The sequence below is a fragment of the Rhinatrema bivittatum genome, chromosome 16 (genome assembly GCF_901001135.1).
Source record: "Rhinatrema bivittatum chromosome 16, aRhiBiv1.1, whole genome shotgun sequence".
NCBI classification, from domain to species: Eukaryota; Metazoa; Chordata; class Amphibia; order Gymnophiona; family Rhinatrematidae; genus Rhinatrema; species Rhinatrema bivittatum.
Window position 1 is genome coordinate 50,452,569 of NC_042630.1, and position 12,901 is coordinate 50,465,469.

Below are 12,901 nucleotides of genomic sequence, written 5' to 3' on the forward strand. Positions count from 1 at the left end.
CGTCAAAGGTAATGGCGTCTGCGGACGTTGTATTAACGGAGCTCCGGCAACTTAAAGATTTGGTCACTGTAAATATTGAGACCACCACTGCGATACGAGGCTAGCTGCATGCCGTCTCAACTAAATTAGAAGCTTACCAAAACCGGCTGGAAGATGTAGAGACCCAGGTTTCCTCCTTGTTGCTGGCGGCGGCCACAGTGCCGCGCATTGAAAAGGATATGGAACGCATCCAGCAAAACCTGGAAGATTTGTCTAACAGAAATAGGCGCAATAATATTCAAATACTAGGTATCTCGGAAGGAGCGGAAGGCAATGATATAATTGGCTTTATTACGTCAGTGATTACCAAAAGCTTGCGCATTGAATTTCAACACCCTCTCGAAATTGAACGGGCTCATAGGATTCCGTCCAGGCCTCTACAAAATTCCAATCACCCTAGGCCAATAATTTTCAAACTACTGCGCTATCCGCAAGTTTTGCAGATTTTTGCTGCTTCAAAGACACAAGCCCCGGTACAGTTTCAAGGAAGCAACATCCTATTTGTCCCGGAGTTGGCAAAGTGTACAGCAGATAAGCACAAGGCTTTCTTGGCTCTTCGACCGTGCCTACGCCTCGGGGCTAAATATGGGTTGCTGTATCCAGCCCAAATGCGAGTCACTCACCATGATCAGACAAAATTATTCCAGCAACCGCAAGAGTTGGACATATTTCTTCAATCTTTTGAAAATACTCGACCAATGAACACCTGAAACCGAGTGTTTTTGGAGCTCTCTATTTTACGCTCGATTGACTTCCCTGAAATACTAGCTAAATGGATATGTATTATATACATGTCATCTTTCGTGTTAACCTCGTGCGGAGACATGGGCCTTAAGTAGCCATAGATCCAATCAGGAGGCACCTTATTGCTCACTCCCTTTTAGGGTATACATGGTTGCACTTCGGTGCTCATGGCTTAGGAGCCTATATGGCTTCTTTTTTCTTTTTTACCTTCTTCTCCCTTATTTTTTCTATGAGGGCATTACCAGCCCTATGTACTTCTCTTTTTATTTCTTCACTGCTCCTACTGAATGCTTCATACGAGGGAGTGGATTCAGGGATACCCGAACTGAAGATCATGAGATTATACCTTTCCAATGGCGACCAGGATAACGTCCTTCAAGATTGTTAAAGGTTTTTCACACCCAATCAAAAGGAAGAAAATTCTCACTTATCTAAATTCCTTGCGGGCGGACATCGCCCTAATTCAAGAAACCCATCTGACACCTGCTGAGTCACGAAAACTTCAACAACAATGGGTGGGCCAAGTTTTTTTTAGTCCAGCCCTAGATAAGAAGTGTGGCACTGCTATTCTCCTTCATAAAAGCTTAGATGCCAAGATAATGCACCAATCTGCTGACCCCGAAGGACGATGGAATCTCCTTCAACTCTTCATTCACAAGGAACTCTATACCATTCTGAACGTTTATGCACCTAACATTGATAGTCCCGTATTTTTTCAAGATGTGTTTGCACAGCTGCTCACAGTCGAAGCCTCTCCCACAATTGTTGGAGGGGATTTCAATCAAACACTGGACCCTTTCATAGACAGGAAATCGAACACGCGCATCACCACCTCGAAGTCATGTAAAACGATCCACCATCTGATGTCTACTCTTGGCTTCTCGGACCCATGGCACCTCCTCAATCCTGCAGAGCGGGAATTTTCCTTTTTTTCTCCCCCACATTCTTCATATTCCCATATAGACTTCTTTTTGACTTCCAACGGCCTTCTTCTTCCAAAAATTGTTTCAGCCACAATTGAACCAATATTGGTCTCTGATCATGCGGCCATAACTCTCCAATGTGAACTGCAGATACCTTCCACCATCGACCGCATGTGGAGATTCAACTCTTCATTGCTTTCGGACCAAGACTTTCTCAACAAAATTCGCGAAAAAATCACATAATTTTTTCATCTCAACACTACCCCGGATGTTTCGGTGTCCACGATTTTGGATGCCTTCAAGGCAACGATTCGGGGAGAAATTATAAGCTACTCCTCATATCAGCGAAAGATGCGGCGGCAGGCATTAACGGACCTTGCTCAAAAGGTATCCTCTTTGGAGGCTCACCATATTCGATACCCGTCCCGCCAATCCCTAGATCACGTCTTAAAGGCTAAGTTTCAATATAATCAACAACTCAGCGCTGAAGTTCACCTACACACCTTTCACTCAAAGGCTACTTACTATGCGGACAATAATAAGTGTGGTAGCCTCCTCACAGCCTACCTAAAGAAACAACAGGAGAAAAAACAGATTGTATGCATTAAATCCTCTACACGTAAAATACTGACACAAGACACTGAAATTCTGCAAGCTTTTAGCGATTTTTATGCCTCGCTGTATCAAACGGAAGTAACTCCGTCTCTTGATGAGCTTCAATCTTTCTTCTCCACTTTGTCGCACCCCACCTTATCGGAACAACAACGTGAACATTTTGAATGTCCAATTACTTCTGAGATAGAAGCAGCCATCCAAGCTCTCCCCACTGGCAAGGCACCTGGCCCTGACGGCTACACCACAGATTTCTACAGTGCTTTCCAAAAGGAATTGTCCCCTCATTTAAGTGAATATTTTTCTGAAGCCCCCTTGTCTCCACAACATTTTTCTCCATTCACTGCTGCATGCATAGTGGTGCTTCCAAAGCCAGGTCGAGATGCAGAAGATGTAAGCAATTACAGACCCATATCACTATTAAACACAGATTATAAGATCTTCACTAAAATATTGGCTACCAGATTAGCTATGGTCATGCCTACTTTAATTCATCCCGACCAAACTAGATTCATTAAAAACCGTCTCATAGCCAACGACACCAGATTACTCCTTCATATTCACCATGCTACTTTTTCGGCCCCATATCCTGCCATAGCGGTTTCTCTAGATGCCGAAAAGGCGTTCGACCGGGTCGAATGGCCTTTTCTTTTCCACACGTTAAAACAATTTGGATTTGGTCCCACATTTCTCTCCTGGATTCAATTATTATACCATTCACCTACCGCATTTCTCTACATAAATAATCAGATCTCCCGAACATTTCCACTATATAGAGGCACCCGTCAAGGATGCCCCTTATCGCCCCTTCTTTTCGACCTGGCTTTGGAACCCCTTCTCATTGCTATTCGGCAAAATGCCTCAATCAAAGGCATAAGCATCGGCTCTGAGGAATATAAACTTTCTGCGTATGCCGATGATATACTGCTATTTCTGTCAGACCCTGATGTATCTTTATCTCACCTGTTGCAACAAATTAACCGATACTCAACTCTATCAGGGTACAAAATAAACTGGCATAAAACTGAGCTCTTACCTCTCAATTCCCTCGGGGCTTTAGTTGATCTTTCTGATTCCCCTATACAGAAGGTCCCTCAAAATCTCAAGTATTTAGGAATACGATTTTTCTCTGACCCACAAATCACTATTAGCAAAGCTGAAGCCAAGATACTGCAATCTGTAAAAGATATGATTCTCAAATGGTCCCCTCTATACCTCTCTTGGTGGGGTAGATTAGACACCATTAAAATGGTACTAGCGCCAAACATTACATATGTGCTCTCCATACTCCCAATTCTTTTCTCTCAGCTGTTTTATCGGCAGTTAGACAGGCTCCTTATGTCGTTTCTTTGGAAGCAAAATAATCCGAGAATTGCATTAATTAAATTGAAATCCAAAAAGGAAACTGGTGGTGTTAATTTTCCCAATTTCTTTGCCTATCATCAAGCTTTTATCCTACAACAGGCATACCATCATTTTAACACCATTGATAATGCTTGGCTCGCACCGCGATGGTTAAATCTTGAACGAGCCTTATTAACTCCTTTCCCACTCCCATGTTTTCCAGGTATGATGTTGTCGAAAGCCTATGCGGCTAATCCAATCCTACTATCCCTGCATCGCACTTATCAAGCCTTCGACCAAATATGACCAGCTAATTTTCCTTCTTGGAACCTTTCCAAATTATCTCCCATATGGCGTAATCCCCACTCAAAGTTGCTGGTAGTCCCTTAAATTGGCATATTTGGCAACAAAAACATATTTGGTTCTTGTCTTCAGTTATTAATGGCCCCACTATAGTAGAGTTTTCCCAACTACAGCATGACTTTATGCTACCCTCTACTCAGTTTTATGCTTGGTTACAGCTTCGAAGTGCGCTGCACTCCACATTACACCCTGCTTGCTGTCATTCGGATACTCCATGTCTAGTTCGGATTTTTAATAATTATGGTCACAAAGGTCATTTAGCCTCTAGATTATATAAACTATTAATTGGTGCAATGCCTGATAGATTCGGTACTCGTGTGCAACCTATATGGGAGAGAGAAACTGATACTTCGATATCCGCCACCTCCTGGCGACATATCTGGCGGGTCTCTATGTGGATATCACTGTCTTCCAGCTTGATTCAATCTTCCTTCTTTTTTTTGCACCGGGCACTGTGGTCTCCATGGCGCCTCCATAGGGCTGGTTTACTCGCCACGCATCTATGTTGGTCATGCTCTCATCCGAAAGCGACAGCAGAGCATATGATTTTTTACTGCCCGGATGTACAAACATTTTGGAAACAGATCTGGGGTACTATCACAGTCATACTCTCACTTAATCTGCCTCTCACATATCAAGCGATAGTCTTAAGGGGTGCTAATCCTTCTCTTACCCTGCCTTTTCCGCATAGGAAACTGCTAGATTTTCTCTTAATAGTTGCTTTTCATAACATAATATCAAACTGGAAGCGCAGTGATCTCCTGTCTTACCCCCTTTGGTGGAATTCAGTATGTATGTACTATAAGTATGAGAAAGCTATGGCAATCAAGACAAATAGGCTCCGTTCCTGGGCTCTGGTGTGGAAACCTTTAGAGGATCATGTGTTACTTCATTTACCATAGACTCTCACACGGGACCCTGTTTCTTCCCTCGTCTCGTATGTACTCAGCTTTCTTGCCTGCCCTCTCTTCCTTTTCCTACTTCCTTCTCCTGCTCCCTCTCTTTTTTCTTTTTTTTTATTTTTCCTATTCCTCTTTTTCTGTGTTTATTTCTCTATCTCCTTTTTCTTCTTTTTCTTTCCTTTTTCCTCTATAACACTTGAAAACTGCAGAGTATGTTATGCAGTTCCCTTAATACGTTCCCTTACTGGACAGTTATTGTTTCTTTTTGCTTGTACCTATTTTACTTACATTGCGTATTTACTTAATGGACTGTTATCTCATTTGATTTCGCTATGAATATGTTCACTGTAATTACGTATAATTAACAATGGCTGTTGTGTCCTTATTTGGATTATAATGTTCTCTTGGAATGTACAACTTAATAAACAGTTTAAACTTAAAAAAAAACAAAAACTGTATGCTTTTCTCTTATAAATTGGTGTGGTTATATATAGATAGAGAAAGTGGTTCTATTTCACCCAGTGTGTGCACCTGATACGGTTATTGACTAAAAGCAAGTCATGATTGACATAAAGTGCTCACTTGAAGGCTCTTTTGACAACTTTCTTAGGGTAGCCACATTGCAAAAGGTGCTGAAACATAACCCGTGCTTGGTTAATAAACTCATCCTAGGTAGTGCAGAGGTGGCATAAATGAAAGAACTAGCAGAAGGGAATGTTATCTCGATGGTGTTATGGATGACAACTTTTATATGCTAATAATGTGTTTTTGTACATAGGCTTCTGTATGTGTGTGGTATTGTGCACTGACTGCCTAAAGCACCTCTTTCTGTTGTATACCTGAATACTAGTTTTAGATTAAGAATACAGAGGACTTTGACTACATACTGGAATGCAGCCAGCCAACACCCCAGACCCATTAGCTGATTGGTCTAATACATTCCCAAATCAAATGGTCTATACTTATCTCGAAACAACACTCTGAATGTACTCTGATTGGTCAGTATAAAGAATATATAAAGTGTATGTATATTGCTAGACGAGTGAGTATCAAGGTATTCCCACGATTGATGTAAGCCTGATACTCCGGGGAACAAAATTGTTTGTTCCTCCCCCTCTCTTTTTGTCTTTGTCTCTGTCTTTCTTTAATGAAAAGTCTCAGGTTACCTACCTACTGCAGTGTTTCTTTAGAATCAACACTTCCTATAGATATAGGTGAAAAACTGGACATCTATAAATGAGATATTAATATCCAGAAAAGAAACAGTAGATGAGTGAATTGAAGCTGAAAAACATAGATGTGGGTTACATTAGTTCAGCCAGTCTAGAAACATGTAAAACTGAATTTCAGTGCCCTTTCAGATTAAAAATGTATCATCGATATAACGCAACCACATTTTAATAAAGGGCCAAAAAACTGAATGATATAATGTTCTGGTCTCGAAATCTGTGACATACAAACATGTACCTTTGATATATTGGTTGTTGAAATGCGGCCCGTGGCTGGAGCCTCTTACATCTCACGGCATGGAGGCCGCAGAAGCCAGGGCCTTTCCCGTGGTCTAGAGCTGTCCCCAGACCTCCCAAGCAACCCCTCTTCTTACGGCAGGAGCCGCCAATGTCGTCCTCACTCCACGGCCCAGGCAGGCCGTGTCCCCGACCTCTGTGCAGCTGGGGCCTTCCCCCAGCCTGTCTTCAGCGGCAGGATGCCGCCACTCCAGCATCGGGGCCTGCCTGCGGCCCATCTCCAGCTCCTCCTGCTTCCCTGCTGTGGTCGGCAGCATGGCCGCTGTCCAGGGTCTTGCCTCTTCCTTCCTAAGGAACGGGCCAATGGCTTCTTCCCAGATTTAAAGGGCCAGTAGGGAGCGGTCCCTTTGGCTCCACCTTGGACTCCTCCCTTGTCGTCTTCATTCTTCTGCCTACAAAAGGCTCCTGCGTCCAGTCAGTCCTTGCTTTGGCAAGAAGCTAAGTCCTCCCAAGGACTCCTCATCTCCAGCTCCTGCCCAGGTATCTCTGATCTTATCCATGGATCTTCTTGTATCTTCCTGGTCTCTGTCCTGATGTTCTCTGATGTTCCTGATGTGCCGTGATGTTCAAAGTTCCATGATGTTCCAAGTTCCATGATGTTCCTGCTGTTCCCTGATGTTCCAAGTTCCTTGATGTTCCAAGTTCCATGATGTTCCAAGTACCATGTGGTCCCCAGCCCTACATATCTAGTCCTTATGCTCCAGGTCCTGTATGACCCCTGCCTCCAGAGATTCCTTGCTTTTAATATTTTCCAAGTTTTTATCTTCGCCTTTCCAGTTCTGACTCCGGAGGATATGAGGGATACTACAATCCTGTGCTATGAGACTTTCTGAGCCTGTCCCACTCCCCTTGTGGTCTGTGACCAGCCATCTGGCTGTGTAGGGTGCGTAGGGGACAGTGCAGTCCACGACCAGCCCCATGGGCTGTGTAGGGCGCCTGAGGGTCTGGTTCATCCGTCTCTGTCTCCTAGTCTTTGTTCTGAGCTCCAGTGCCTTTGGCCTTCTTCCACCATGACCTCTGTCCAGCCTGCCCCCTCTGCTGCACTCTGTGGCAGGTCTGAAATGGCATGGAGTAGTCAGAGGACCACTCAGAAACCACCATTGCATTGGTGGTCTCATGGGCATGCAGGTCAGTGGAGGGTCTGAGGCTCCTGAATCCCAGACAGGTTTCACCGCAAGGGCACGCACTCTCCTCATCCCACACTGGAGAGCTCCCAGTAGCGCTATGTCCTATCGCAGCGCAACATTGGTATATGGTCCCATTAAAAGAGAAGAAGTTATATGTCAGTGCTAGGCAAATAAAGGTCACCAAATAGGGTATCAAAGTTTTCGGAATGTTTGGTCAAGTCTGACGTGCAATGTGGACAATGGAGATAACCTCATTTTGGGGAATATTTGAATACAAGGATTCAAGATCCATAGTTACAAAAATAATATGTGATGTAAAGAATTGTAAATGATTAATCAATGTGATCAGATGGCCAGAGTCACACACAAAGGTTCAAGCTAAGGGGACTAATGGACTCAAAAAATAGTCCACAAAGTGGAACAAAGATTCTAAAAGAGATCCTATGTCTGAAACAATGGGACTCCCCCAAGGTTGATCAACAATGTATGGACTTTAGGAAGAATTTAATAAGTAGTAGGCATGTGGGGTTGTGGTTCTATCAGAAACTGGATATGTGCTGTAATAACATGAACATCCAAAGTCTCAGTAACTAAATCAGAAATATACATAATAATGGAACAAGATGCATAAATATTAGTATTGAGTATCAAATCATAAGAGATATTCATGGAGTTGGAAATATTATCATTGCTGTGGATATAAAAAGTTGATACCAAAAAATTAATTTTACTGAATGTTAAGAAAAATACTATAATAGGTTTCCATGCACTGAGCTCAAGGATTATGTTAAATAAGCATTATAGGACTGAGAATGGGTATCTATATATAATCAACATTGTTTTGAGCTCTAATACTATAAGTAGGTAGTGGGGTTTTAAAAATCTGCACTTAACAATCGTTTCTAACTTCTTTTTATACCCACAGGATAATGGATGTGGAAAACATGACGATGGTAGCAGAATTCATTATTCTGGGACTTTCTGATAATCCCCAGCTGCAGGTTCCTCTCTTTCTGGTCTTCCTGCTCATCTACCTGATCACCTTGCTGGGAAACCTTGTAATTATCGCATCCACCTGTGGAGATCCCCACCTCCACACTCCCATGTACTTCTTCCTCAGTAACCTGTCACTCATAGACATCTGCGGAGCCTCCAACATCATCCCAAAACTGCTTGGGATCTTCATCTCTGGGGATAAGAGCATTTCCTATGCTGGGTGCATGGTGCAGCTTTATTTCTTCGGGGGCTTTGGGGGTACTGCAGACATCCTCCTCACTGCCATGGCTTATGATCGCTATGCTGCAGTCTGCCACCCCTTGCACTATTCCCTCATTATGAATCGGAGAGTTTGTGTCCTGCTGGCAGCTGCTTCCTGGATCATTGGCTTTCTACCATCTGAGATGATCACAGCATCTGTCGCTCGCCTTTCATTCTGTGCCTCTAATGTGATCAATCATTTCTTCTGTGACCTCTTGTCACTGTTACAGCTTTCCTGCTCTAACACGACAATCACACAAAGCTTAGTATTTGTTGAAGTTGCATTGATGGAAATGCCTGCTTTCTTTCTGACTTTTATATCTTATATCTTCATCATCTCAGCCATCCTGAGGATCCGCTCTGCAGAAGGGAAGCGTAAAGCCTTCTCCACCTGCTCCTCCCACCTCACTGTGTACTTCATTTACTATTTGTCAGCATTTTGTATGTATCTGAGTCCCAGCTCAACATATTCCCAGGAACAGGGTAAAATCTTGACTGTGTTTTATACATCAGTCACCCCCATGCTTAACCCCATCATTTATAGTCTGAGGAATAAGGAGGTGAAAAATGCATTGAGAAAATTCATCGGAAGTAGATTATGAGACCACGTGATAAATCATAGCAGGTTATCAAATGGAGGAGATTTCAGTTTCTAGTGGGGTGCAAGATGATTCTCCATTTAAAACAGAAATGGAAGGTCCTTGGTTTGATCCTTGGGTTGGGTCTTTTACTCCCCAGCTCAGCTAGAGCTGTAGATGTGGCTGTAACAGCATTCACAGCCCCCTGGAGGAGAAAGTTGTGGTCATTGCTCAAGGGTGACACCAGGTGGCTGGATTTGGAGATCATAAAGCAGGGTTCTGGAAGAGCCCTGGTAAATGACCTCAAGTTCAGGACTGTCACTGCAATGACCAGACTAAGAACACTGGGGAGGAAAGGAGATGTTATAAAATAGAGGGAAAATAATCCTGCAGAGTTGTGAATGAAAGATCATAGTACCATGATCCCATTCCTGGTTCCAAATGAGCTGCAAATACAAAGGAACTGGATGAAAATAGAAAAAAAAGAGTCCTGCAGTGCTGACACAGCAAAACTCAGAGGGAGTTTTCATTCATGATCCAGAAATAATCTTGGTTAGAACCCTGTGGAAGGTCATAGAAACATAGAAATGACGGCAGAAGAAGACCAAACGGCCCATCCAGTCTGCCCAGCAAGCTTCACACGTTTTTTTCTCTCATTCTCTAGGATCAGTGCAATCCCTCCCCCTTGGTATTCTCAGTCCTGTACACAACCATTATAGTATCAATACTGCCAGTTTTACAGCACTGTGACATCATGAATTGAATGTGATATATAGCCTCATGTGACATCACTGCTGTGACAGACAGCCCTGAGTGACATTGCTGCTGTGAAAGACAGACCCACATGATATCACTGTTGTGAGATACAGCCCAACATGCATCATCATTGAGAGATACAGCTCCATGGGACATCACTCATAAGAGATATAATCAAAGTTCCCTATAAAATGCATGGGAGACCATTAGCACCTTTTTCCCATTAGCTATGCCCTAGCTTAAACAGCACTGGCCCACAGTTCCCAGAGATTATGGGCCCTTGCATGATTTAAGCCACAGTATGGCTGGAACATGCCTGGTAGGAGACATGTGTCATTCATTTCCCATACATCTAACAGGAGACATTGGTTAGAACCCAATGTGATATCTCTCCTGTCAGTAATATCCACCTGGAAGAAGGCTGAGCTCACTGGATGTCTGGTAGTCTTTCTGTCTCTCTAATCCTGTTGTGTTTTCTCAGCCTTTAATAAAGCTCTGTATATTTGTTGTTGGTACTCACTTACTGTATACATCCCTGGTACAGAATTTACCAAACATTTGTCCACTGTAAGCTTTTACTTTCCATTCTAGTGTTGGATGAGACAATGATACTGGACACCACTAAGCCTAGATGAGGTACATTCTGAGCTCAGTGAGGTAAAAGTGACTCTTAAATGTAAGGTTTCATGTGTCTCTCTTTCAAATACCTTAGAAAAGGGAAACAGGGGATGAGTTAGCAGTCACTGGGCAGTTGAGAGCAGTCCAGCATGCAGGATAATATTTCAATAGAATGCATATCGAGAGTCTTTGCATGCACAAATTTCTTTGGGAATGAGAACAAATTTCTTGTACTTACACCAGCTGCACCACATTTCCATTAAATCTATGCTCCAGTTAGTGCTAGGTGAGTTTATTGTAGAAAACTGCATGTAGGGTTATTGCAGGAAGAGATGAAGGGACCTTAACTGACTGAGAACACCGCTGCTAGAGCACATTGTCCTGATTTTGGCCAGTCTCCAAAGCTGAGACAAGGAATCAGCCTTTCTCCAAGGTGGTTCCCTTTCTCTGGAAAAACTTCCTTTTCATCTTAGGCAGGGATGTGATCTTTAGTCCTTTAAATGTAAAGTGAAAGCCAGGCTGTTCTCGTCATAGGTGGAGGGAGAGGAATTATTGGGCCTTAAATTGGGTCACACTGGGTCAATGTTTGGCATCAAGTCTCTTTCGATTGTAGGGTCTTTGGTTGCGAGTTTTCTTGTTGTTCTTTGTTAATTTTTAAAATAATTTTGTACTCCATTCCAGATGCTTTTTGGAAAGTGATGGGTACAAATATACAAGAATACATGCAATAAAATGTGAACTACCTGACCAGACTTAGCCAATTAAGATTATCTGGCTACTGCGAATACTGGTGCTAGTCAAATAACTTTTAGCCATGCCCCTGAAATTCCTTTCACTCTGTGTCTATTTATTCAGATAACATTTAGCTGGAAATGACTTACCTGGCCATAATGTTTCTGCTGAGAGTGGCGGGATCTTTAAAACTTGAGAGTTGTTTGCATAAGTCCAAAGTTACTTGGAGAAACATTTTGAATATCGACCTCAGTATTGGTGAAAAGAGAAGAGCCTCCATTTCAGACTGGGATCCCTTCAGGAGGAAAGAGCATCAGAAGGCAATCACATGAAACTCAATTATTGTATAACCCCCACCCATGATGGACTTATCTTCCTTAAGTACCCCTAATGGCCCATAGATAGAAACAAAGAAACATAGAAATGACGGCAGAAGAAGACCAAACGGCCCATCCAGTCTGTCCAGCAAGCTTCACACTTTTTTTTTCTCATACTTATCTGTTACTCTTGGCTCTTAGTAACCCTTGGGTTCTATTTCCCTTCCACCCCCACCGTTAATGCAAAGAGCAGTGTTGGAGCTGAATCTAAGTGAAATATCTAGCTTAATTAGTTTGGGGTAGTAACAACCACAATAAGTAAGCTACACCCATGCTTATTTGTTTACCCAGACTATGTGATTCAGTCCTTGTTGGTTGTTGTCTGTATATAGATCCACTTTTCTTCATTCCCCCTGCCGTTGAAGCAGAGAGCTATGCTGGATATGCATGAAGTATCAGGCTTTCTCCCCTGCCATTGAAGCAGAGAGCTATGCTGGATATGCATGAAGAATCAGACTTTCTCCCCTGCCGTTGAAGCAGAGAGCTATGTTGGATATGCACTGAAAGTGAAGTATCAGGCTTATTTCGTTTGGGGTAGTAACCGCCGTAACAAGCAAGCTACTCCCTGCTTTTTGTGAATGCAAATCTTTTTCCACATTTCCTCTTGCCCAATTGATTCTCTAGCAGGCTTCCTGCTTGAAATACATTTTTAAAAGTTTTATTATGAGATTTTTGTTGCAATGTGATGGAAGGGAGTGCCAGGGGGTGCTCCCCATTGTGGGACAAGATGTGTGTGCCCTTGCGGTGAGACAGGTCCTCATCTGGGAATCTGGAGGCCCTGACCCTCCACCGGACCTACACACTTCCATGAGGCTACCAATGCAATGGTGGTCTCTGATTGGTCCTACGACCACTGCAATCCCTTTTGGACCTGCCGCTGGGTAATGGCACGAAGCAGCAGGCCGGACAGAGGTCAAGGGCGGACGAAGACATTTTGGCACAGGATGAAGAGACAAAAACTCAGGCATTGAGGAAGGTGAAGACTCAGGCAAGGAAAGGCAAG

At 43.1% G+C, this 12,901-nt stretch overlaps 1 protein-coding gene across 1 annotated transcript; it reads left to right on the forward strand.

The window, feature by feature from the left end:
* Positions 1 to 2,057: 2,057 nt before the first annotated feature.
* LOC115077651 (olfactory receptor 2G3-like) lies at positions 2,058 to 9,439 on the forward strand. Its single transcript, XM_029579946.1, has 2 exons — positions 2,058 to 2,977; positions 8,506 to 9,439. Exons 1-2 carry the CDS (start codon positions 2,058 to 2,060, stop codon positions 9,437 to 9,439), a joined length of 1,854 nt encoding a protein of 617 aa, XP_029435806.1.
* Positions 9,440 to 12,901: the final 3,462 nt, after the last annotated feature.